General features: G+C 35.0%; 1 protein-coding gene across 3 annotated transcripts in view; it reads right to left on the bottom strand.

The window, feature by feature from the left end:
* Positions 1-3,438: 3,438 nt before the first annotated feature.
* LOC145668404 (uncharacterized) overlaps positions 3,439-26,417 on the bottom strand; it is a 187,124-nt gene continuing 164,145 nt past the window's right edge. For 2 of the 3 annotated variants that reach the window (XM_081736206.1, XM_081736204.1), the window contains 3 exons: positions 11,398-11,607; positions 8,667-8,833; positions 3,439-5,194 (listed from right to left, as the gene is read on the bottom strand). In XM_081736206.1, the coding sequence (XP_081592332.1) occupies positions 5,063-5,194; positions 8,667-8,833; positions 11,398-11,607 (509 nt within the window). In that variant the 3' untranslated portion in view covers positions 3,439-5,062. The remainder of the gene's footprint in view (positions 5,195-8,666; positions 8,834-11,397; positions 11,608-26,417) is intronic. The other variant, XM_081736205.1, reaches the window with a different exon arrangement.

The following is a 26,417-nucleotide window of genomic DNA, read 5'->3' as shown; positions in this document are numbered from 1 at the left end:
TATATATATATATATATAGATATAGATATAGATATATAGATATATAGATAGATAGATATATATATATATATATATATATATATATATATATATATATATAGATAGATAGATAGATAGATAGATAGATAGATAGATATATATATATGCACATTTTTATTTGAGGCAAACAGTTTTTCTACTGGGGAATGAGAAGTGATGAACGGGGGCTGTCTAATAAAAACACACCTCTACAAATAGCGCTATCTGGAGAGTGAAGACTTAACTAAATGTAATTCTGGTTACATATACAAATAGATACGAGGTACTACGTCTCGCGGCTACGATAATTCGAATTTCGAAAGCAATAATTGGAATTTTGGCATCATAAACTGCGATAATCGATAATCGAGGTATTTCTGTAAGATTAATTAATCTTCTGTAGTACTGATTGTGTTAAAATATATGAGAAAAGCATGCAGAACATATTAATGTTAAGTGGCGTCCACAAATGCAAACTATTAAGGATGTTCATTAAACCCGAAAGTTCCTTTATGCACCCCCAATTCTCGTGACACGTGTCATTTCAAAAAATATTCTAAACTTTCTAAATATATTTGATCTCCAATTTCTCTCTCTCTCTCTCGTGTTGCAGTCTTGATTCTGTATAAATTATAGACTTTTAAAGCAAAGTTTATTTACTAAACGGTTTTGGTGTCTCGTTGTTCACCTTAACCCCAGCATTTCTATTACGCAGTTATTATTATTATTATTCTCCCTTACGGACACTCATGTATTATTTAGGTAATGTAGTTGTAATTACTCTAATTACACGAATAGTACCATACTCTGTGGTAAATATAACAGATACGGTTCAATTTATAAAATACTTTTAAACTTTGGATACTTTTAAATAATAGTTCTAGGCCGACCACAAGGGAGGGGAGGTAAAGGAATCAATTTCACCATGGGGTTTCGAAAGAGGTTCGATTGTTCGAAATGTCAAAGTATATTAGATTTACTTACCAACACACTTCAGTGTCTAATATATTTACTGTAGTTAATGAAGTTATGTAAATATTGCTCTGAATTATTATATGCATCAAGGTATGTCTGTGTATGTTTGATACTTCGTTTGTGTGTCAGATTCTCCCTCCCCTCCTTCGCCTCCTCTTGGAAAAAGTTCTACGGACCTTTCTGACACCGACCTTAGTTAGCTAGAATATTCACTTTTGGTTTAAGTGTTTCCGGGTCAGAAACAGGTTACCAATAATGAAACATCCAAGAAGACAGTTAGTTAGACAGAATTTTTCTTCGGTGCATAAGAACTAGGGTGATCATAGGGTACTTTTAACAAATTATTTTTTAGTATTATTACTATAGGGTGAAATGCTAAACATTATCTCAAAGACGCTGAGTTTCTGTTTCTTAATGCATTGTAAATACTAGACTATAAAACCCAAATGTTTACGTTAGCCTTTGCTTTTCTAGAATTTTAAAAATCGGGAAATAAAATAAAACTTCTTACAATAACCTAAAATGTCTAAGCATATAGTATGAGTTTGTTTAGTCTTTTAGCCATTTCCCACTTTCAACACAGTTTAAACACGATGTCTTTTCAGCACTACAGAAATGCGAAGATTAGAATATAAGAAGAAAAATGATAATCCTTTGGTAATTACTCTTTGGTCTTCATTTTGAACAAACACTATTGCTTACACGTTACTTTTCTTTTTTCACTTATTAATATGATCACTCAATAAAAATTTTAATATAAATGTGGTCTTAATATTTCCTATTGCAAAATTAATTAACCATTACTAAAGAAATACAATAGATTCCATAACAATGTAGCAACAGATTCAGTGCAATGGAAAAGTAAAGAAAAATTATATTAGGAAATCAATGGACTAGGAACAATATCGAATAATACCAACATCTGCCTTTAACGCAACATATTACTGTATTCCAGAACAAGTAAACAGTGTCATGGAACTAGTGACCAAGCACAATGAACCGGTATGCAACCATAAGAATAAAAGAATTCACTATGACTAAATATTTTTTGAACGCCCTGTATAAACTCAAACATTTGTTGCCTGTAAATGTTTCTCTGTTGAAAGTTATAACCAGGAGTGTAGTCAAGGGATACAAATGTTGGCTTGTTCTCCCACGATTTCCTGGCCTTATAAATACAGTTTATCTGTTATATTGTATATCTATTAAACGTAAAGGAAATTTTGTTCCCTGGTTAAAATTCACTTGTTTAGTTCCTATCACCTGAGATTCGAACTTCCCACATTGTCAATACTCATGTTTCAATAACGTAGCAAATTGCAAATGTAACAATAATAAGAAGAATTAATTGTTGTAGTGGTAGCACAGTGAGATACAGGGTGCGGCAGAACCGACTAAGCAGTTTCTATCGATTACCGCGAGAGCTGTGGTGGGGGTAGGCAGTTGCACGTGGTATGCCTTTGTTCAGTCGTTGACCCCATTTCAGTAGCTAATATGGTCTGGACCGGTGCACATCGTGGTTTTGCCTTTCGCGCTTATTATGAAAACAACAGATCTGTGATCGCTACACAACGATCTTTGAGGATGATGTCGAGTGGCCTGCGCGGTCACCAGATTTGAGGATTTGTGATTACTTTCTTTGGGGATATCTGAAGGAAAAGGTTTTCAAAAGCCGCCCTCACACCCTACCAGAGTTAAAACAGCGGATTATTGACGAAGAGAATGCCATACCCCGCGATATGTGTGCAAGAGCTGCTCGAAACTTTAGGGATCGTCTACAACAATGTATTGATGCTAACGGCCGCCATCTTGAGGACATTACTTTCAAAACTAAATGAATGTAAAATGGTATATTGTATTAATTTAGAAAATAAAAACATTTTTTCTCTATATCTCCAAATTTACTTTTTATTTCTCCTTAAAACTGCTTAATTGGTTCTGCGCACCCTGTATTAACACTCATGTTCTTTTTTTTTTTTTTAAAGGCGGTTGCTTTTACGTACGTAAAAGTCCGGCCCCCATGAAAAATTCATGCCTCCTCCCTTAGAAAACCTTGCTGGGTATACCACTCGTTATAACATTGAGGCACGTGGACATTATCAAAGTGTGTGTAAGAGGGAAATGCAAGTAAGCCCTCTTAAATTAAACATTAAACAGAAGGCAAATGTTAGTAGGCCAAACGGTGAAATACAACACTCACTTGTTAAAATATATATATGCTGCTATATATATATACATATGCATATATGCATATGCATATGCATATGTGTATATATATATATATATATATATATATATATATATATATATATATATATATATATATATATATATATATATGCTGCTATATATATATATATATAGCATATATATATATATATATAGCATATATATATATATATATATATATATATATATATATATATATATATATATATATATATATATATATATATATATATATAGCTACTTTGCTTGAAAGCTCTTTTAAAAAATTACTCATATTCTTACGTTATTTTGTTTGTGCAGACTTGTTTGGTCACGTAATAATGCTAAGGCAACAGATAAACTATATAAGGCCGAACTATACATAAAAATAAGTACGCAAGAAACAAAAGTTAAATAAAAATTAGATAAATACTTAATAATAGTAATTAATTTACTTATGGTACTTTCAATAACAGATAACTATACTAGCTTTGATGTGCTGTCAGAACTTCTTCAACTCAAAGATAATTCAAGCCTAAACCTGTAGACTAACTTAATGATATATTAAGACATTTCCTAAGACTAACTATGCTACCACATTTTTTTAAATTTAACTTTTGAATTTGTGTTATAGGTATTAAATTGAAACAAACAATTGCAATATTATATGCAGGATATAACTCAGTGTTACTGTGTAATATAAAAAAATAAGTAACTTTTCGATCCAAAGAATTGATCTAAATAGAAAATGCAGTTGTTTCATAATATGCAACGTTCTGCCTTAATATTCGATTTAGGACCAAACACTAATACTCTGGACTTCGTTTACAATCTAAGAACAAACAAACTTTAAATTGTTGTATGTTCTACACGCTATTTATGCAACGGTTCTCTTGTCACAATTCCTAACGGTTTTTGGTTTTTCGTCAGTTTTAGAACGTGTGTGATACGGAACTAATTTTTGCTAATTTAATGTAAAGATAAATCTTGCTAATGTACATTGTGTTATTTTACTAATTAATTGCTTGTGAAAAGACAATAATACTAAGTTCTGCCATTGGTTTACCCACGATTCTTATACATGCGATTTATAATTCACATATTTCTGCTTCATTACATTTTTAATATTAATGCATTTGGTTTTAGTTACATATTTTGTTTCCTGTTTCGGTATCAGGTAATTAGGAACTTTTGGTATTATCTTTTTTTCAGTTGTTAAAGTCATTCTAGATGCAATTATGTCATATCCATTAGTGGCAATAGAAGTTTTAAGGCCCTTCCATTGAACTATTAGGGCCTTCGTACAACAAGATGCGCAGACCCTTAATGCCACCACTGGATGTATACTTCCTTAGGTGATACAACTAATATTACTTTAAACATGTAATAACCCAATTGAACAATGCAAAATACAGAGTTCGATTCATATACTGTATTATATATAAGACTAGTGAAAGTATTGCGACCAGTGGCGTATTTACGATTTTGTTTCCGGGAGGCTTTGCTAACTTTCGGGGTGGTTGCCTAAAAATGTGTAAATTCTACAAGATATTTCATATACTTTACTATAGTAAGTAAGATTTGGGGGGGGCTTAAGCCCGGAAGCTCCCCCCTAAATACGCCACTGATTACGACAATTGTAAATAATCATCAATTGTTAAATCTTGTAATGCAGTCACACTCTTCGTCTTGTAGTTCATTATGTACAAATTAATTGGATTGATTCGGCAATATTTACAACATATATCACGCACTTCAACAAACACAAGAAAATGGAACCATTTTGTAAAACAAGGAGTCAAACTTATTTGTTCTTCTGGACGGAATCTTATTTGTTTGATTGTCGTTCCTTGGAATGACGTCACGCTCTTTGTGAAGTTTCCTTTTTCTGCATTAAAAGCTGGCGTAATGAATGTGCTTCTTCTCTTAAAGTCAAAACCTGAGCTCTCAAAATGGCGTTCTCATGTTCCAAAAGAGTAGCTCGCATTGCAATCTGCAAATAATAATAATAACACTATTAATAATAATAGGAGTACAGCAGAAACTAAGCACTTAGTTCCAAATCACGTTGGATACACTCAGGACCAGTACTCGAAAACTTTTCTTTTGACTTAGGCGCCATAATTAAGCAAATTCAATTTGATGCATACGCCTACATATTTTGGCAGCCACCATGGTGACTGAAAGTTTCCGAGCCCTGCTCATGACAATATCTCTTACAAAGTAGCGAATTTAGATTCTCCATAACAAATATACAGAAGTAATATCTCCCTTACTGCAAGGTCCATGATGCATCACCTAAATTTTCCTTACGCACAAATTACCATACACCTGTCCTTTCACATAATAGAATTGATTCGGGCCAATGCTGAGATTCGCATACGTTAACATTACAATATTGTACATTTCCACAACAATTGTAGTGTAACTTCCGCATCTCAATACAAGAACTGTCAATATTTTTTAGGCTGCAATCAATCACTCGAAGCAAATCGTCATTATAGAAGTTTTCAACAATAGCACTATTATACAGGCCTCTATCCAGGGGGGTCTAGGGGGGCCCCCTAAAATTTTCACGGTAGGCTTGCAAATGAACTATAATATGGTGATGAACTATAATATGGTTGGATCGGCCCCTCTCTAACTTCATCCCTCCCTACATTTTTGGGCTGGCTACCGGCCTGCTATTATACCGAGCCAATCAATATGTATTGAAATTCGAACTACATTCTCGTCCCCTCCACCCAAAAAAAAAAAAGAAATTAAGTTCTAATTAACGAGATAAGTTTGAATACAAAAGGGAGGTAAGAAATTAGATTGCATAGATCAATGGCGATGAGCGAGAACAAAAAGAAATAACTTCAATCCAGATTTCGTAAATTAGAAATATGTGTAAGATAACATTTTTTTCCTATAATCTGACTATATCAGGTGTAATCATGTGAAATTATGGATATGACTGATTCTATTCTTTTTTTAATTTAGAATTTTTTTAAGTTTTAACACAATTAAATTAATAGACTATAATGAGACCAAGGTGTTGGGATGTATATTTACATAATCTCTATGAGAAGCCATATTGGTCTGCATGCATGAAAAGTATTCTAACACACAATTAAATTAATTTCAAGAAACATAGATGGCTAAATGCTTATTAATATAAACTCCATGGAGAATCTTAGCAGTATTCCTGTATGAAAAGTGTTTTCACGTTTTTACGAAGAATTAAATTAATTTCAAGATACCGAGATGGCAGAATTCGTGTTAATGTAACATCAATGCATACTCTTTTTTTCATTGCTTTACTTTGAAAACAGTGGAATGATAAAGTCCTCTCTCCTTTATATAACTCCATGGCTCACTTACATTTGATGTGTGTAGTATATTGTAGATCACTTGAGTCATATGATAATTTAAATTACTACGAGACATCTGCGATTGGGTATAGCCAGTGGAGTTTATGTAAAAATAGTTTACTTCATGAACCCAGTACGAAATTTTGCACAATGCTTATGTACACATCAAAGATTAGAAAACTGCCGGGAGACATTTGATTAGAGATCATGAAGCCTTTGTCATGACGTCATCAGAATGGCCGCCGTATCAAGAGACGATATTGCATCGTTTGGCCTAATCCTCCTTTCGCCTAACCAATTATCTGACACTTTTATGACAGATAAATATAAGATTTATGTCCGCCATTTTAGGCGAAATAAGGATACTCGTTTGGCCTAATCCGTCTTGTCTAAAATGGCGGACTATAAAAAATCGTGGAGATGAAACTGGAGGGAAATTTTTCGAAGAAAAAAATCCCTACTATGTGAAGAACTGAGGAATACAAATTAGTTTTCCCATAGCTAATTTGTAACGTGGCGACACGTCAAGAGACATAGTCATCATATTTCCATTATTAAGCATGATGTTTCAATACATCATTTTAAAAGATAATTAAACTACAAATAGGTTCAATAAAATATTTCTCTTTGTAACCCGAACGTTTTTGGAAGAGTGATATACTGGTGAACATTTCGGAAAAGCGCAATGATTTGAACGACATGTTTTCTGACACTTAATTCATTTTAGGAATAATAAGACCTTGCTTTGCTTTCTAGTGGTGAGGCTAATGTTTCTTGTTTTTCAATCCCTTTCAAACTTCTGTCACAATAACTCCTAAATCATTCGTCTGACACAAAAAAATGAAAAAAATGTTACATGACTTTTTTTTTTTTTTAGCTTAATTCAATATTTTTCATATAATGATATATGAAAACATAACATTATCCTCCCGTAACTTAACCATGTCGGTCCCGGCGTCCTCCACAGGGGACATAAAGTATGACGACATTATTATTGCTTTACAACTTTAAAATCAGACTGGCAACTTTGAAAACTGTTTACAGGGTATAATCATAGATGGATGTACCCTGTGGGGGCACCGGGACCGACATAAGATTTTGGGGATTTAAACTGCAAATGAACGCGTTCCTCTGTAAGAGAAGAGGAGCCAGAAGAAAATGACATGCAACATTAATATATATATATAAATTGTGCTATATTTTAGGAAGCAATCTTCAGGTTTTGAGTACTTTCTGTGCCAGAAACAGAATTTAAACAACAGCTACGAGATCCTTGACATTGAAAACATGAGGAATAAACCCTCACAATCCAATATGTACCACTACTTATTTCTCGTCGAATTTGGCCACTATTTTGCATTCTATGGTGATTTGAAGCACTTCAGGTGGTCAGATTGCAATTCAGAGGTCACAAATGAACTTTATGACACCGAAAACCTAGGAAATAATATTTTACAATATTTAAAATTATTTTCAAACACAAATTTATGCAGTCATTTTAGCTGTTACCTTAGATTTCGGCCATAGGAAGAGAAATCCAACTAAAAAACATTCAGATTCATGTTCAATAGGGTCTCTTTATCCTTAAAAATACATGTCCAAATGTCGCAAAAAAAAAAAAAAAAAAAAAAAAAACATTAACATCGTTTTAGAGAGTTTTTATTTCGAAATATGCATCACTATATCACTCTCTTCCAAATTTTCGCCGCTAGAACATCTTAACCGTTCGTTTCAAAAGAAAAAGTTACTGAACCTTTTTTTTAAAGCTTAATTCAATATTTTTCAAATGGCGTATTGAAACTCAAAACATCATGATTGATAAGGAAGATATGGTGATTTAAACAGATCTATATCTCTCGACACGGCAGCCATTTTGATGACGTCACCACACAGGTTCATGATCTCTGATCAAGTGTCTCATGGTGGCGTTTTATTCCTTCGTACATGCATAATTACTCCGCAAAATGGCACACTGGTGTCAGGAAGTAAAATAGTTTTTTTTTGGGGGGGGGAAGAGTGATATTTGCATTTACTCCGTCACCGACTATAACGTATCATAACAGTGCAATTAGACTCGATGATCTCATTTATCAATCTATCTTTCAGTACCTGGTCTTCCCTCATCTTCCTTGCGTCTCTTGATTTCTTCGCAGCCTGGTTGTTCCTTTTCCTCCTTTCGTAATACTTCTCGTCTTTCTGATCATCTGGGATGGGCTTCTTCTCGCCTCGAGGCCGCCGAGGACTACTGGTTGCTAATGCTCTAGCCAATATGGGATCTAAAAAGAAAGAAAAAAAACATTTCTTACTGTTATTCCTGTCTTCCTACAACTACGATACGAATAGATAACTACTCTGTTTAGTTTTGACGAAGGAGAATTCCCCTCAATTGATGATTTAGCCTCATTTTCACGTGTTGTGAGAATTCTGTATTAGAGAAAAAAGTTATTTATCATGAACCTTCCCTTTTCCTGAATCAAAAATTCAACAAATGTCAAATTAGACTTAAAACAATCTAATTTTAAAATTGCAGTTAAATAAAATCCGAGTGTACATGTAAGTAGAAAAAGTTTAATAATCTTTAGTTACTAAAACACACAATAGTTTTCTATCTATTGTGTGTAAAGCTTTAAGAAACAAATAACGTGTTTGTTTTTCTTGTCTTTAGAAAGACTTAAAATGCGTTTTGTACCTGCCAGACTACTATAACAAAGAATATTATTATTATTTTGAGAGAGCTTTATTGTTTCATTTAATTGCATGTGGTATGAGATCATAAATCGAACCCTTGAGCTGTAGATATTAATGTTTAAATTATCTCTTTCAAATGATTATCTGTTTTGGTTTGTATTGGGTGCATATTCTATGTATTTTATCTACATTTTTAAGTACCCAGTACATGGATTTCACATATAATGAGAAATACATAATAACCGACTGCTAATGGAAATTGGCTATTTTCTTGTTCTTACAGTATATTGGTAAAAGACAATCTATTTGAAGACATCGAGAAAAAATTAGACATAAATACTTCTATGAATCACAATATCATTTGAAATCATATTTCAAAATTCAAGAAATTAAACTAATAGATTAATTATAAAGTTATATAACTTCACGAATAGAGGTATTTTATTTATAATGATAAAGCATTGTAATGGGTGTTTATGTTGTTATATGTATAGTATACGTATGTCTATAAGTACCAGTATATCTAATGTAATCAATGATCTTGGTGGTATTGCTAATAATATACACAGAATGTTATCAACGGGGCCAATCATCATATATCTTCAGGACTAGTACGATTTTTTCATGTATATCTTAATGTAGGAAATTTATATTGTAGTATAATACCACATAAAAATGTGGGCATTAAAACACGATAACTCCCCTCTTTGCGCACGACAATGGTTTATACAGTATAGAAATGTGAGTTTGTTTTTTGGCTCAAGATAAATTATACGTAGATACAAAAAAGTTGCAATGATTTAACTGATGCTTTATCAAAAGAACATCAAATTTCTTTACATATTCAACATTTTTGAAGATTTTTAACATCTATAAAGTTATAAGATGAACACATTTTCAATATTTTGGTTTAATACTAGAGTAAGATAATGAATTTACAAACAAAAATGTGTAAAGTTGGAGTTTTATTTTATTATGAACGTTATGTCAGAGTTGAAGGGAATTTTACAAGTCAGCGACGAAATATGGGCCGCGAAGACTTAGTGTTCAATTCTAGAGAAATATCATGAAATCACGTATATCATAAAATTGTATACAGATTATTAGTTATATGATAATATGAACAAGATTACCAGTTGTTTTAGTAACCACATATAGTCAGTTACAGTATATGTGACCTTTTTGCTTGAAGGCATAAAATAGCTTTTAATAGATATTACTGTCTTTTTATCGTCATAACGAACCCTCAAGCACAGAAATTTAGCATAATCTATTCAGATATAATCTCCCTTATGTCATCAAGCACATAGCTTTAAGGATTAATTGCTCCAGATCAACAAGATGACATTCGGCAGAAAAAAAGAAAAGAAAACAAAAAAGAAAGAAAAAGAAAAAAAGAAAAAAGAAAAGAAAATACCTATTCCACACTTGTTTATCTCTAGGCCTAAATAAGTCCAAAATTTAATAATTTACGAATAAGCCAATTTAAGTATTTAAAAAAAGAAAAACTGAACTCCTGGCTCAACAGCCCACCAAGTCGACTTGTGGCTCTCATGCTTTTGAGGCGATGTGTGGTCAGCACTTCTGCTCCTCTCGCCGTTAATATTGGCTTTCTAGATTGGAGTTCGCTACTTCTTTCTTTCAAGTAACTCGCCCATTATTCTCACGACATTGGTGGAGGCCTCAATAACAACACCATCTCGTGAGCACGAATGGTCACTCATCTATCCTCTGACCAGAATTGGCACTGCTTGACTTCGCTGATCTCACGAGAAGGGATATTCCAGTGCACCTAGGACATTGGCTAATTTAAGTAAAGCTTTTGGTAGCTCAGAGAGAATTGGAATCTCTGTATATCAAAGAAAACTTTATTCAATGTAATTGTTTATAGGTTTATTCTAGTATTTTGTTGACAAACCTGTATTGTATAGGTATTGTATACCACCCCTGTTTTTTTCTTGTGCGTCTAGCTGGCTGGCTTTCTGTTCTATATAGAGCGGTATGCAATATCTCTATAGTATTACCTTCAGTATACTCTATAACTTAACAGTTGTGTCTTTGAATGTCTAGATACTAGGTAGGTTCTTGTTTCCATTTTATAACTTATCAAAACAATTCATTTGATAATGAACAGAGTAATAAAGCATTATACCTGCAGGTGGAATCTGCTTACTTGACTTCATATCATGGATTCCAAAGGAAAGTACCGGAGGATATGGAGGAAAAGTACCAAGGAAACTTGGCCCCATAAGCGCTGGAGAAAATCCAATAGAAGTCATTGCGTTGCAAGTGACGTCTGGAATCTGTGGGGAATGAAAATCGGTAGCTGCTCTCGATTCGGGAAGTTCTTGTACACTGGTATCTGAAAATAAAAATAAAATAAAACTCATAATTAAATGCTTCTAAATGATACATGTTCATACATACAGTGTTACATTTTCACAAATTAGTGGTAACTTTTATGTCACTAAATTCCAAATTCAATAACCCACAATGTCGAAAACACATTATTCTCTTGTTCGGATTATGACTTGTCTTTTAAGAGATTTTGTTGCATGTATAAAATTACACGCCTTAAAGAAAAAGTATATAAAACAGTAGTAAGACCCGCCTTGTTATACGAAGCGGAATGTTGGATGACAAAGAAGAGAGAGAGGAACAGAAGTTGCACGTTGCGGAGATGAAGATGCTGTGGTGTATCTGTGGAGTGACGCGGAAGGACAAAATTAAGAAGGAAGTGATCCGGAGAACAGTAAAAGTGAGACCAGTAGTAGAAAAATTGCAAGAAAGTCGACTGAGATGGTTTGGGTATGTAATAAACAGACCTTTGGAGACCTATAGCTCACCAAATAGATGCTATAGAAGTGAGTGGGAAACGAGCCCGAATATTACAGCGGATATGACAAAAGATAGAAACAGGTGTCGGACATCGATCCGAAAAGCCGACCCCAGCTAACTGGGAGAAAAGATTAGCAGAAAACTTAGTTCTATAAACTCTCTATTATCTACCATCACAATTAAATTAGTATACCTAACTGTAGCGTTCTGTGTATAACGACTTGACCAACAAAATTATCTTAGAATACACTGCATGCACGAAATAATAGAACTTCATCTGTCACCCGACTACATAGTTCGAAAATATCTCTAAAAAAAATTAAATGATATTCGATGTTATACCGAAAGATGCGCCTAATATGTTAACTTTAAAATTCAAGTATAGATATAAACCGTATTCACTATTGGAGTGATCCCAATTAAGAATAAAACATCACGTTGTCGGTTATTGGTCACAACGTGGCCACGACAAGTGAAATGCAACATAGAGGGGGTGCAGCTACAGCAAATAGATCCAATTTTAGAATCCATAATAAATCACTGAATGCATTTTATAGCCTATTAAATTTATTCCTAAATATGAAGATCCAAATATGGAAATAGTAAAAAGTGTCACCGAACATCATTAGCAGAACGTAAATTAAAGAAAAATTTCAACAGTCATGTATTACATCATTATGAAGTCTCGTCACCAATCGCTATCTTTCACGGGCGGGAATGGCGGACGGATACAGTTGCACTTTGCTTACATTAGGATCACTCTAACGGTGAACATCATTTAGTTAATTAGATGGTTATAGATATATTCGATAGATATACAGTAATTTTACCTCCCAGGACTCTGCTCTTTAACCTAAAGAAGATGATAAGAAATGGATGATGATAACAAAATTAGCGATGAAGGGTATGATAAATACGTACCGTATAACTTGTATCTTGAATCAGTTTTAAGAAAAAGCTTGTCGCTACCTACTATCATTTTTGTTCCGGTGATCAACGTTGAAACCGGAAATGGATTATTTCTACTATTTCCGGTTTGGATAGAGGGTTAAGAAAGCAAATCAAACATATTCTTGTGATACTCGATACACATCAAAATTCTGCTCTACTTTATCCATTACTGTTTGTGCTCTATTGCGATCAGTAATGAAACCGGAAATCGTAGATATCTACCACTTCTGGTTTGAATAGAGGAAAAAGATTTGGACTGGAACTAATTCTTGAGACGGTGAATCCATGTTAGGAAAGCGTTTCTCGTTTTCTCTCATACTGTATTTACTATATAATGATATAAGTATCGTCGTTGCAATCGTTGATTTCTACTACTTCCGGTTTGAATAAAGAGTTAAAGAAAGGGATGAAACCAACTTTTCGGGCGCTGAATAGATTCCAAAAAATAGCTTCTCGATAACTCTTACGCTTACAGTTTTTCTTTGACACCTGTCGACGGACAGACGGACATAACCATTCCATAAGATTCCCTGTAGTTACGTATAGCATAGCTTGGAAGTCTAATAAGCTGATTTAAATATTTGTTATGTTATCCCTTCTCCTTCCCAAAACTGATTCATTAGTTCCTACCCCTCCAACACTTCTATCAATCTGGTATCGTCGTCACTGGTTGCACTGGTCGTTTGACAGATGTGAAGGTCATACAAATATATTGAATGTGCATGACAAAAATGTATTTCGTGACAATATGATGATGTACTGAAATAAAAAAAAAAAATATGCCTTTCCGGTAGGTAATTAATGTCTTTGAATTGATTCACATATTCATATGTGATATTCCGTCAATTTTGATAAATAATGTTTTAAAAAAATGTATAGCGCGTTTCCAACCTATTACTCACGAAAATTGCATATGTTGCTATATGATGGTGCATATTTCTCGATGGTACACCTTGTCTCAAAAAGGTTGAGCGCATTCTTTACTGGTGTTTTGAGGCAATCATTTTCTAAGTCCAGCTTCGGGTATCTTCGGGAAAAAAGTAAGCCAGGTTCGAACCTCCAAGAGAGCCTTTGCAATCGGGAAAAAGTTTGCAGATGTGTTTTTCTTCTTTTAAATATAATAAGACTTGTTACCAAGTGTTTAAAAAAGCAACATTGATTGAAATACTTAATGATACAATATTTCGAAACCTTTTTTTTTTTTTTAATGTCAGCACATGCTTGTTTGTCATTTAGCTCTCCATACGTAATGGAACATTTAAATACGTTAAAGAATCTTTCCATATGTAAAAGAATGCTCAAAGTTAAGAAATAGAACATAATTATCGCCTGAGTACTAAAATAAAAGTCAAAGTAGAACAGAAACAGCGTTTGTAATGGATATGAATGTCATAATTATCTTGAGATCCGTTATACATCGCTAGAAGCATTGTTCTAGAAGTCCTTGCGTTAGCTCATTGGTAAGTTGTCGGATTTCAACTCTTAAGGTTGAGGGTTCGAATCCCGTCTAAGTTAGTCCTTTTTTTTTAAATTATATTTTCCGCAATGCATGAAAAATTATATAAAATAATTACATTAGAATACATAAGTTGTGTATATATAACATAATCATTGCAGAACATAGTAATTATTATGTTTAAAATATAACATCTGAGATAATTTTCACAGTAGGTCGGTATTATATATGAGGATGTAAATACAACTTAAGAAACTCGTTCAATAGCAATAAATAAATCATGTAGTGTATTTATTTGCAGCTATTTGTCATATAGAGGGTAATTCTCAACATTCATAATACAGAATGTCATTTATGTTCTTGAAAAGTTATTCGATGCATAAACAGAAGGTATAAACAGAGAATCCAAAGTCGGAACGCTCACAAAAAAAATTCATGAACCCCAAAGGTCACGTGAGCAGACTGGAATTGTCCTTATGAAGCATGCCACAGCAGAAAGTCTTTACATAGATTTTCAATTCAATTCCTGATATATGCTTTTGCAATGTGGAAGTGGTGATGCCTTCAGTCTCCCTCTCTCGCTCGCTCGCTCGCTCACTCTCTATTTATACAGAATATAAAAGTGGATTTATGTGTGTATTTCAACATAATTCTGATATATCTAGAGCAATTTTAACTATATTTCTTACAGTCTGGAAAAAGAGTACTGTCGGGATACATATCAAAAATGCTAGAAACGGGTCGATATTAGTATCGAATCCATAGTTTCGTGGTCGCTTAGGTGAATGGTTCTACTTTCAATTCAAGTCCAACTAAGCTCCCATTAGCACCCAGGGTGGTTACGTAGCGACATAAAGATATCGAAATCATTCGATATTAGAATCGAATCGTAAGTTTTCAGCGCCGCTAACAGTGCATTTCCCATTAGTCCACAATAGTCCACATTTCACATTAGTCCCATTGCCTAGAGGGCAACATATTTGCAGAGTGCAAAGTTTAAAACTTGAATAATATTTTATTTTTTTCCGTATGAAAAAGTTATAAATCAAGAGCAAATATACTATTTCACGAACAATCCTCTTTTACTATTCTAATATGTTTAATAATAGCGTAAGAAATCTAATAGTAATTCAGAACATGTTTCACAGTTGTTATTTTTTGTTACATAGTTGTAGCTGTAGCATGTAGTGAGTGGAATTTAACTGTAATAAATTCACTAATTAACCATATTCGAATTAAGTTTTATTTTTAAGTTCGGGATGAAGAGGCGGAGAAATATGTAGTTATTGGGGGCACCGAGCTTTTCTACATTTTACTTTCAAGATCTCCATTTTTCTTTTGTCATTTGTTCCTAATAAAAACAGTTCAGTCACTTTTGGATTGTCATAGGATAGTAGGAGTTGGATTTTGGGATGCAGCCTGTGAGATTCTAGAGGAGCTAACTGCTTGAAAAAGTATTTTTGAATCATCTGTAACATATGAAATAAGGATATGTATCATAAAAAATTGAAAGTAACTATGTCTGCGTAATCATCACGGTCAAATTGCGAAGTCAAATAAATTGACGTTTGGTATATAATCAGGCTCCAATCCCAACTGGGAAGTTATCATACGCGTGTCACTTTCATTATAATACATATCCTTAGGGTGAGTAGAAGTCCGAATTTTTGCGAAAAATTGAGTTGAGTTGAGTTTAGTTTAGCGTCCCTTTCAGCAGCGAGGCTATATGAGACGTGGACCTACTGATTAACGTGGAATCCGAACCACATGAGCGAAAAATTGAGTATCTCACAAGCCGTTCAACTGAGAGCTGAAATTCAGCATATAACTCTTTATTAAAAATAAAGAGAATATGTCCTGGCATTTTTTAAAATTATCTTTTATGAGCGGGGGGACAGGGGTGAATTTTCTATATATTGGAAATTGGTAGTGGGTTGATTTGTAAAAATAATCGAAAACGATTGATATTAGTTGAGAAACAAATTGAGAATGCAAATTAAAGTTTTTTTGAATTTTATACCCACTGCTTTCTATTTATAATTGCTGAAGCTGGTGTTTAATATATGGAGCGTTCCGAGCATAAGGCAATCAAGCCATAAAGTTAGAGAAAAATGGCCATAAAATTTGTATTCTAAACTTAATTACATGGGCATTTTCAATTAGTACGGCATGCTTAATTATATAGAAAATTAGTTTCTCTCTCTCTCTTTCTCTGTTTTTTTTTTTTTTTTTTTTTTTTACGTTGGTCTACTTTTCCTTGATTTGAAACTTTCAAATTTCACCCTATTTTCTACTGAAATGTGTCTGTAAGGCAACAAAGAAATAATTATATATGATAAATTTAAATTCATTTTAATTTGGAAGATGAGAAACACTTTGCCATTATATATCGTAAAGGTCAGACACACCAGTATTGTAACAGAGAGGTGCTTGAGCCATTAACGGTAGAAATTCAAACTCCGATAAGTGATAATTTCACAGTCTTGTTTTATTACAAGTGTAACCTCTTTAGCCAATGGAGAGGAGGACGTGGGCCATCGGTCAGAGTTGATGTCGATGGGTTTTGGTGGGTCGGAGTTGGTCACAATGGTTCAGAGTGGTTCATAGTTGGTGGTGGGTCAGAGTGGATCACGATGGTTGATGGATCAGAGTGGGCCAATGGGGCATTTGAGTGGTGGGTGATAGTGGTCATGGTGGGTCGTGGATCAAATTTTCATTGACCCACACCATCTCTGGTTAAAATTGTACTAAAGATAAGAGGCACCGAAGATGCATGTCGGCTATTATGCTCAAATTTTGCTCATGGATAGTACTCCACCAGGAAGCAATAAATCTGAAACGGTTCACGGTATCACCTTCTAGAACTCGAGATGTAGGGGTTTGTCTGATTGGCTAAATTAAGACGTCAATGATTTATCCTTCAACAACCAAGCTTTTTATGATCGTTTCCGTGGGGAAGTCAGAAGAACACGTGCCTAGTAATCGTAATATTGATAGTTTGCGTCCACCCCGGGTATTTGTTTTGTGTTTTTTGATTCACCTAAATATAAACAAATCACACATATAGGCATTTTGACATATTTTGGGAGAGTAATTTTGTGGTTCGTTGGCGTTTCATCGCGTCTCTGCTGCTGGTAGTAAAGTTTTCAAAATGGAACTTGGGCCACCACGGATCGTCGCTGCGGGGCCACCGATTTCTGGCGAGAGGTCAATAGTTGACCATCTGTAGTCCACCGACCTTACAGCTTAGAGTAATGAACGATGTCTTTGCCTTGTAGAGTTCATGACTACCGACGTCGGCAGTCAACTAGCTTTTAGTATTCCTTTATTAACCATCTATTGTTCATGTTTGTACACGGTGTTGTCATAATAATAATAATAATAATAATAATAATAATAATAATAATAATAATAATAATAATAATAATTATTATTATTATTATTATTATTATTATTATTATTATTATTATTATTATTTGTAGTAATAGTAGTATAATTGATGATAGAATAATTATTGTCTATGTATTGTCCAGGTAGGACTACACACAGGATTTTGCTCGTTTTGGTTCGACTTGACTCTAATCCGAGTCGAGTTGGAAGATATTTTCGCGCCGAGTCCAAGAGTAGACCTCAAAGATGTCTGTTTCGAGTCGAGTCGAGTTTCAAAGAAAAGTTGTTCGTGCCCATCCCTACTAATGAGAGCTTAATCGGAGTTAAGCGAAATTGAAAGTCTCACTATTTATCTAAGCGACCCCGAAAACTATGAATCTAATATCGATCATTTTCTACCAATCTTTTATATGTATCCCCCTCCCATTCACCATAGGTAACCCGACAGCACTCGTTTCGAAACTATAAGAAATGTGGTTAAAATTACTCTAGGCCAGTGGTTCTCAATCTAATTCCTATCACGATCCCCTTTTATCACACGCTCTTGCCAGCGACCCTTTTATAATTTGTTTTATAATAAGCTTGTGTGGGATTTTTAACATACCTATTTCTATAATAGTAGAATCCATTTTTTTGTTTATAGTGAACAGTGCCATGGAAAATCAGCGCCCGGGGCAAGAGTATAGTACGATGTCACCGTATATATGAGTGACGTCGACAGACTAGCTACGAAGCGCCACCATGGTTGGCACGAAGCTCAATAACATTTTCAAAATAAACCCTACCTTTCCTTAATTTTGAGCACATTTTATTACGTTTTTCCTTCTACTTTACACATGTGCACATGCACTTTCCTAACATGAGTAACACACTTCCTCCGAAATGTGTGGCTCCTTTTTTCGGCGCCCGGCACTGACAGTGGATACAGTAACTGTAATATCTATATTCCCAACGACGAAGGTGCTGGTTCAAGATGGATGTTAAACTCCTTCATTGAAGAGGCCATTAACGTATCCGATCTAAGCCCACAACTTCTTGACCAAATAATAGAATGATCATGCGACAAGTCTTTGCAACTGGTTTTTTGTAACGAAGACTTGGACAAGTTCTGCCTGATGAGGAGAGAAGAATATCCTGGTCTGGGGATTGCTGCTTTAAAAGTAATAATTCCATTTGCTATATCGTACTTGTGCGAAAGTGTGTTTTTTATGGTAAACATTAAAACAAAGATAAGAAATCGCTTATCAGTTGAAAATGGCTTGATAATGTTCGTCATGAAGATTGGACCGGACATTGCTGAACTAGTGAAATTACACCTGTTAGGTGTCTCATTAGGTTTTAATTTTAATTGTATTTCAATGTGCAGGTTTTGTTGCATGTGTATTTTTCTAGTATTTCTATATACAGTTCTCATTAGTTTTATATCATACCTCTTTGATTTAAATTCATTTTTAAACAACTCTACTAACTAACTAACTCTATGGCCTATGGAACCCGGAGGTTCAATGCCGCGTTCACAAAAGCTCTACACTGACTTCTATCCTTAGCCAATTGGATCCAGTTTCTACTTTGTATTCGTATCTCAGCGAAATCCATCTTAATATTGTCCTCCCATCTGCGCCTAGGTCTTCCTAATGGTCGTTTTCCGATTGGTCTTCCAGTCAAGATTTTGAAAGCGTTTCTACTTTCTTCCATTCTAGCTACATGACCTGCCCACCTAAGCCTTCTAGACTTGACGACCCTAACAATGTTGGGTAAACCATATAAATTATGTAGTTCCTCGTTATGAAGTTTCCGCCATTCCCCATTCCCGCTCCTCTTGGGTCCGAATATTCGTCTAAGGATCTTGTTCTCAAATACTTTCAGTCTATGTTCTTCCCTCAAAGTAAGCGACCATGTTTCGCAACCATACAGAACAACAGGCATGATTATCGTTTTGTATATTTTAAGCTTCAAATTTCTCGACAGAATTCGCGACGACAAGACTTTGAACCGAATAGTAACACGAATTCTACACCCTTTGAAAATGTTCAGTAGACTTATTTTTTATTGTTCTTTACAGTGTGTATAAAAAACAAAAGTATGCCTATCAGAACAAAATTAAAAATAATATTTAAAAATAATTTCTGGTATTAGATTCTAACTATATTTATCTCTTCCGCCTATCTTCGCGATCCCCTAGGGGCCGCGACTCCCAGGTTGAGAAACCCTGCCCTAGGCATACATGAGTTATGTTGGAACATACATACATACACTTTTATGTTTATAAATGCAGATAAGAGAGAGTTGAGAGAGAGCGATTAAGGAATTACCGCTCTCAATCTCTTCACTTTACTTTTGCGATTCGCGAATTTCTTACGTGACAGTTTGGGTCTAGCTAGTTTTTTGTCTTGGACCACGATCCGATTTTCGATATGCTCTACCTAAATGCTGTAATGCGAATATTGAGAAGTTATCTGCGATGAAAGTAGCTGCAAATAAATACATTACATAACTTATTTATTGCTATTACACGATTTTTTTAAATTTGTATTCAATATTCACACATAACACACCGACGTTCTGTCAATACCTCAGATGTTATATTTTAAAGATAAGAATTACTTATGTCGTGAAATGATATGAATATATATATTCAACTGATATATACAACTGATGATATGAATATATATATTCAAGTGATATATACAACTGATGAATTGTAATGTAACTATTTTACATAATTTTCATGCATTGAGGAAAGTAGAATATCATAAAAGAATTTCACCTGAACGGGTATCGAACTCACGATTTAAACGCTCGGTAGTGTACCACTGAGCTAACATGACAGCTTTTCGGAAGCTGCTTCTGAAATATAACTGAGCTCATACGTAAATGCTCTTTTCCGTATGGAAATCACAATGACGAAACGAGAGTGTGAATACATAGTCTCGAAATATTGTATCATTAAGTATTTCAATGTTACTTTTTTCTACACTTAATACCATTTCAACATGTCTTATTATATTTAACAGAAGGAAAAACATATCTGTACATCGTTTCCCGATTACTAAGGTTGGCTTTGGAGGTTCGAACCAGCAGCTTTAGTTTACTGTTTTCCGAAGATACCCGAAGTTGGACTTCGAAAGAGTTTGTCTCAAAACAGCTATCATCATATCGCTCAATCTGTTTGGTATATGGTATATGTTTTTATACGTGTAAAGTCGTCAGTATAACAATTCATTCTTTAAACAGCTTTTCGTATGTATTAATATTCCTGATCATAATGAACAGACTCCATGGCTCTGGATAAGTAGAGTAACAAATAAAACACAGTTCTGACCAGAGCAGAATGAAATATATTAAAAACTATACTTACTATATTAAAAACTATAAGTATAGTTTTTAATATATTTCATTCTGCTCTGGTCAGAACTGTGTTTTATTTATTAATATTCCTTTATAAAAACTGTTTTTGATATTATTATTACGGCACACCATTTTCAGATTTCTTTCGCGAGTCGTTGACCAAGTCGTTCCCCACCAGCGTTGCCAGACTCACAGGTCGGAATTATTCCAAAACCTGATCGAACTTATGCTAGATTCGGTCAAATTATGCTAGATCCTCATAATTACTAATTCAGGAGTTTAAAAAAACGAAGTTGAGATACGATAACGTAACTTAAAATACACAGAGAGCAAGAATGCAATACTTCACGCACCAAAATTTTAACTCAGCTAAATTAATGCAGTCGTTGCCAGACTCAATGGCGTATATATCGTATAAATGAATGCAAAGTTTTTGTTTACATATTTTGAAAGAAAATTACTTCGCAGCATAAGGGGAGTTGGGAATCGTCTGCTATGGGGGGGCGGCAGATTTTTGGTCGGTCTCGGAGCTGTCATTTCAGGAATAAATATGATCATGAAGTCAGAAATAAAGATGGTGAAGTTGTCAAAAAGTTGGGGGGAGAATGGCCCCCATAGCTCCGCCCATGCCTCGGAGTTAAAGGATTAGAAAACCCTGGGTGGAGCCACAAAAAATCCCAAAGACGTTTCGAACTTACTTCGGAAAATACGGACTGCCTGTATGGTTTACCGACTGTATGAATCAATGGAAGAGGATACATTTCTGCCGTTCTTTTTCTTCCCACGACCAACTTCTTTCTCATCTCCAGGTTTTACGGCTTTCTGATAAACTTGCTGAAATTGTGCTAGATTTGGGCAGGATGCTAAAAGCAAGATGCTAGATGCTAGAGACATGCAAATTATGCTAGATCTAGCATCATTATGCTAGATCTGGCAACGCTGTTCCCCACAATAGGCGTGTCGTGCAAGTAACCAATCATACGTCAGGTACTAGCTTTTACCTATTGCTTCCTTCTCACAGCTCAGAACATTGGTAACTATGGATAGACGTACAGCAGTAATTACTTTATGGGAGTTGGAAGGTTATTCTGCAACTGCAGCTAGCAGGCGAGTAGGTGTCCCGGCCTCTACAGGAAGGCGATGGATTCGGAAATATGGTGCTACAGGTCAGACTGATAATTTACGATCTCCTGGTCGTCCGCATGTGTCAACCGAAGCCCAAGATGCGAGATTAGTAAACGAAGCCCGGTTAGACCCACTAAGGACGTCTAGACAGCTAAGGGAAGTTTCTCTCTTTCGTGGTAGAAAGCATACAGCTCTGCGAAGGCTTCGTCATGCTGGGTTACGTGGCCGTGTTGCTGCAGTGAAGGAAAAACTCTCAGACGACCACAAAATTTACCGTCTCGCGTTTGCACAGGCGAATGTGGGTCTCAATTGGGAAAACGTAGTTTTCTCAGATGAATCCATATTCACAACATCAAAGAAGGGACGCCGTTTTGTGTATCGTCCGAGAGGCACCCGATATGACCATGGATATGTGGCTGCTTGCAATCGCAGTGGCCATGTATCTATTTTATGTTGGGGTTGGATTTCCAGTCGCGGAGCAGGACAGCTTCATAGAATTGAAGGACATCTGGACAATGCTCAGTACTTAGACATTATTAGTAATATCATGGTGCTATCTGTACGAGTATTTCAGCCTGATGGTGTAATTCAGTTCCAGCAATACCAGTCGCCAATACATACTTCCCGTGTGATTCAGGAATGGTTCGCAGGGCATCCTGAGAATGATTTAATCGACTGGCCGCTCGTGGAGCAGACCTCAATCTCATGGAAAATATGTGGGCAGAAGTGAAGCGTACTCTAAGGGAAAGTTGGCCCCAGGCAGATCCACCAAGAACTCAGGATGACCTGTGGCATCTTGTTTCCGAAGCATGGCTGGAGGTAGGGGAAGGAGATAGATTTGTCACCCATGTAATAGATTCCATGCCCAGAAGAATGGAGCGTGTACTAAATTCAGAAGGGTCTTGGACACAATATTAATGTTCCCGCCTTAACTCCCGAAAACAGCCCTTTTCAGGGCTACCTAAACGCTTCTGAAAATATTTCTAGAAGTAAACCACTCCTTGTATCCGATGTCTGTGCAATCCTACTAACAAAAGAATGATTATTAGCTGTAGGCTTTGAACTCAAGACCTCTTTATTGGCAAGTCCGTACTCTACCAGTGAGCTAACATGAACACGCAAACCCAACCTGAAGAAACACGACTTTCAATTTCTGGTATTCGATGACAATGATGCTCATATACTTGGCAAATGTTGTATTCAACTTGGGATGTTCCGCAACACATACACACACACACATAAACAAAGCGAAAGAGAGAGAGAGAGAGAGAGAGAGAGAGAGATGAATATACAAAAGCATATTCAACGTATTCGAATGAGACTCTAAGTAACGACATTCCGTTCTAAAGAGAGTTTGTGTTTCTTCCCGTGACGTTAAGGGGATCGGGAAAAGTTATGTGTCTTGAAGCAGGATACGACTTTGGATACTCTATTTATACACTTTCTATATCCGTAGGAATATATTGTATTTCACGAATGTAAATGACATGCTGTAATGAGAATATTGAGAAGTTACATCTGTATGGCAAATCGATGCAAATAAATACACTACATAACTTATTTATTGCTATTGAACGAGTTTCTTAAGTTGTATTTACATCCTCATATATAATACCGACCTACTGTGAAAATTATCTCAGATGTTATATTTTAAACATAATAATTACTATGTTCTGCAATGATTATGTTATATATACACAACTTATGTATTCTAATGTAATTATTTTATATAATTTTTCATGCATTGCGGAAAATATAATTTAAAAAAAGGACTAACTTAGACGGGATACGAACTCTCAATCTTAAGAGTTGAAATCCGACAACTTACCAATGAGCTAACGCAAGGACTTCTAGAACAATGCTTCTAGCGATGTATAACGGATCTCAAGATAATTATGACATTCATATCCATTACAAACGCTGTTTCTGTTCTACTTTGACTTTTATTTTAGTACTCAGGCGATAATTATGTTCTATTTCTTAACTTTGAGCATTCTTTTACATATGGAAAGATTCTTTAACGTATTTAAATGTTCCATTACGTATGGAGAGCTAAATGACAAACAAGCATGTGCTGACATTAAAAAAAGAAAAAAGGTTTCGAAATATTGTATCATTAAGTATTTCAATCAATGTTGCTTTTTTAAACACTTGGTAACAAGTCTTATTATATTTAAAAGAAGAAAAACAAATCTGCAAACTTTTTCCCGATTGCAAAGGCTCTCTTGGAGGTTCGAACCTGGCTTACTTTTTCCCGAAGATACCCGAAGCTGGACTTAGAAAATGATTGCCTCAAAACACCAGTAAAGAATGCGCTCAACCTTTTTGAGACAAGGTGTACATATATGATGGTTTGAACTTTTAATTCTTTAATAAAATTTAATAGGTCTCTTAGGCCTAAATGTATTTCATTTAGGTTTTTTTTTAAGTTTCTTAATTCAATTTCATATTCTTCGTACTTTCCAACTTGGGTGTCGCGATACCTTGTGGTGCCGCATAAATTTTTGTTATAAATTCAAAATATAAAACAAATTAAGAACTTGTAATTCGTTCAACGTAACAACTGGGTAATCGAGATGTTGATTTCTACAATTATGAGAGAGTGACACGTCGTTTGAGAACCAGAGTAATTAAATTCCACTTTCGTAAGAGAGAGGAAAATTTGTTTCTTCAAAAAAAAAAATGTTTGTTTAATAAGATGGTATAAACATTATTGAATAACAGTCAAGACATGACAAAGTGAGGTTCAATAACACTCAAATAACACCAAGTAGGGCTTTCAGAATTATGTACACGTACATCCAAGAAAACAAAAATCCCATTCTTGGAGTTACGTTTCTCTGGTTCTCATACGACGAACATTGAATGACGCCATTAGATGTCTCTGTTGTTAATATTATACAGAATATTGTTATCTATCTATCGGGTTATGTTTTAACTCTCTGAGTCTTGATACTCCAGCGAACACAAGTCCGCTGGTTATTTAGAGATCAAGTCGTTATGTGTGCGAACTCAAACATGCAATATTGCAATTATATGAGCAAGCAGAAAGGACCGAATTTTCTTATGTATTTAAAGATGAACAACTCTGGTCCGCAAAACTACTTCTCCTTCCTAATATATTTGAAATACTAAAACAAGACAGATGTTAATCTACAAGGTAAATGTTCTCATCTCCTTACTGCTCCAGACTAAATTGGAACTTTAAGAGATGAAGCCAATGTATGAATGAGAAAAACAAAATAAAGCAATTTTGAAATGTTTCCATTGACGTCTAAATATGCAGTTAGTAAGTCAACAAATTGATCCCTTGATAGTTTAACAATAACGTAAAATCTATTGATTCTGTCAATATAACACTATATTACGAAGGTATGGAATCTCATGGAATTAACTTATGGAGTAATATTACAAGTCCTCCGAGGGCTTCAAAGCATAGAAGAAAATTATCACAACTATCATACGAAATAATTAAAGAACTCACTGCAAATTAGTATGCTAACTCTATCATTGCATTACATACTAGCAGTGTTTCTTCCAGACATGTCTTTTTTGGGGGGGCACTGCTTCCCCGGAGCTCTGGGAGTGCCACCCCGAAGGAGACCGATAATAATACGTCTATAATATAATAGTAAATAGAATAGTACCAGCAGTTCCCCCCCCCCGAAATACTAAGTGTGCCCCTCCGGAACAGGGGGGGCGCGGTGGCTCAGTGGCAGTTGCTCCGCAGACGCCGTGCCGTTCACCTCGTTGTTCCGGTAGGTGTTCGAGTGGAAATAGTGAGTGTGTTAACTTGCTTCAACTCAACCTGCATTGTCAAGTGGAGTATTTTCTACTACCAAGTAGTTCGAGTTATATTTACTCTTTTCATCATATTGTCTAGTGTGAAGTACAGGTTTACCTACTAAGTGCATTATGTCTGTTATCCGAGTGAATACTTTACGTTTGTCATTTCAAGATGTTGTGAACAAGCCTAACACATTGGTCTTGCATGAATGGATCCGCAATACTTTTCATCTGCTTCCTGATCAAGTTGTCAGTATTGAGTTTGATTATAGTCGCAA

The sequence above is a fragment of the Thermobia domestica genome, chromosome 13, assembly GCF_964235325.1.
Source record: "Thermobia domestica chromosome 13, izTheDome1.hap1.1, whole genome shotgun sequence".
NCBI classification, from domain to species: domain Eukaryota; kingdom Metazoa; phylum Arthropoda; class Insecta; order Zygentoma; family Lepismatidae; genus Thermobia; species Thermobia domestica.
The sequence above is the reverse complement of the archived record's forward strand: the minus strand, read 5'-3'. Positions and strand labels throughout refer to the sequence as shown.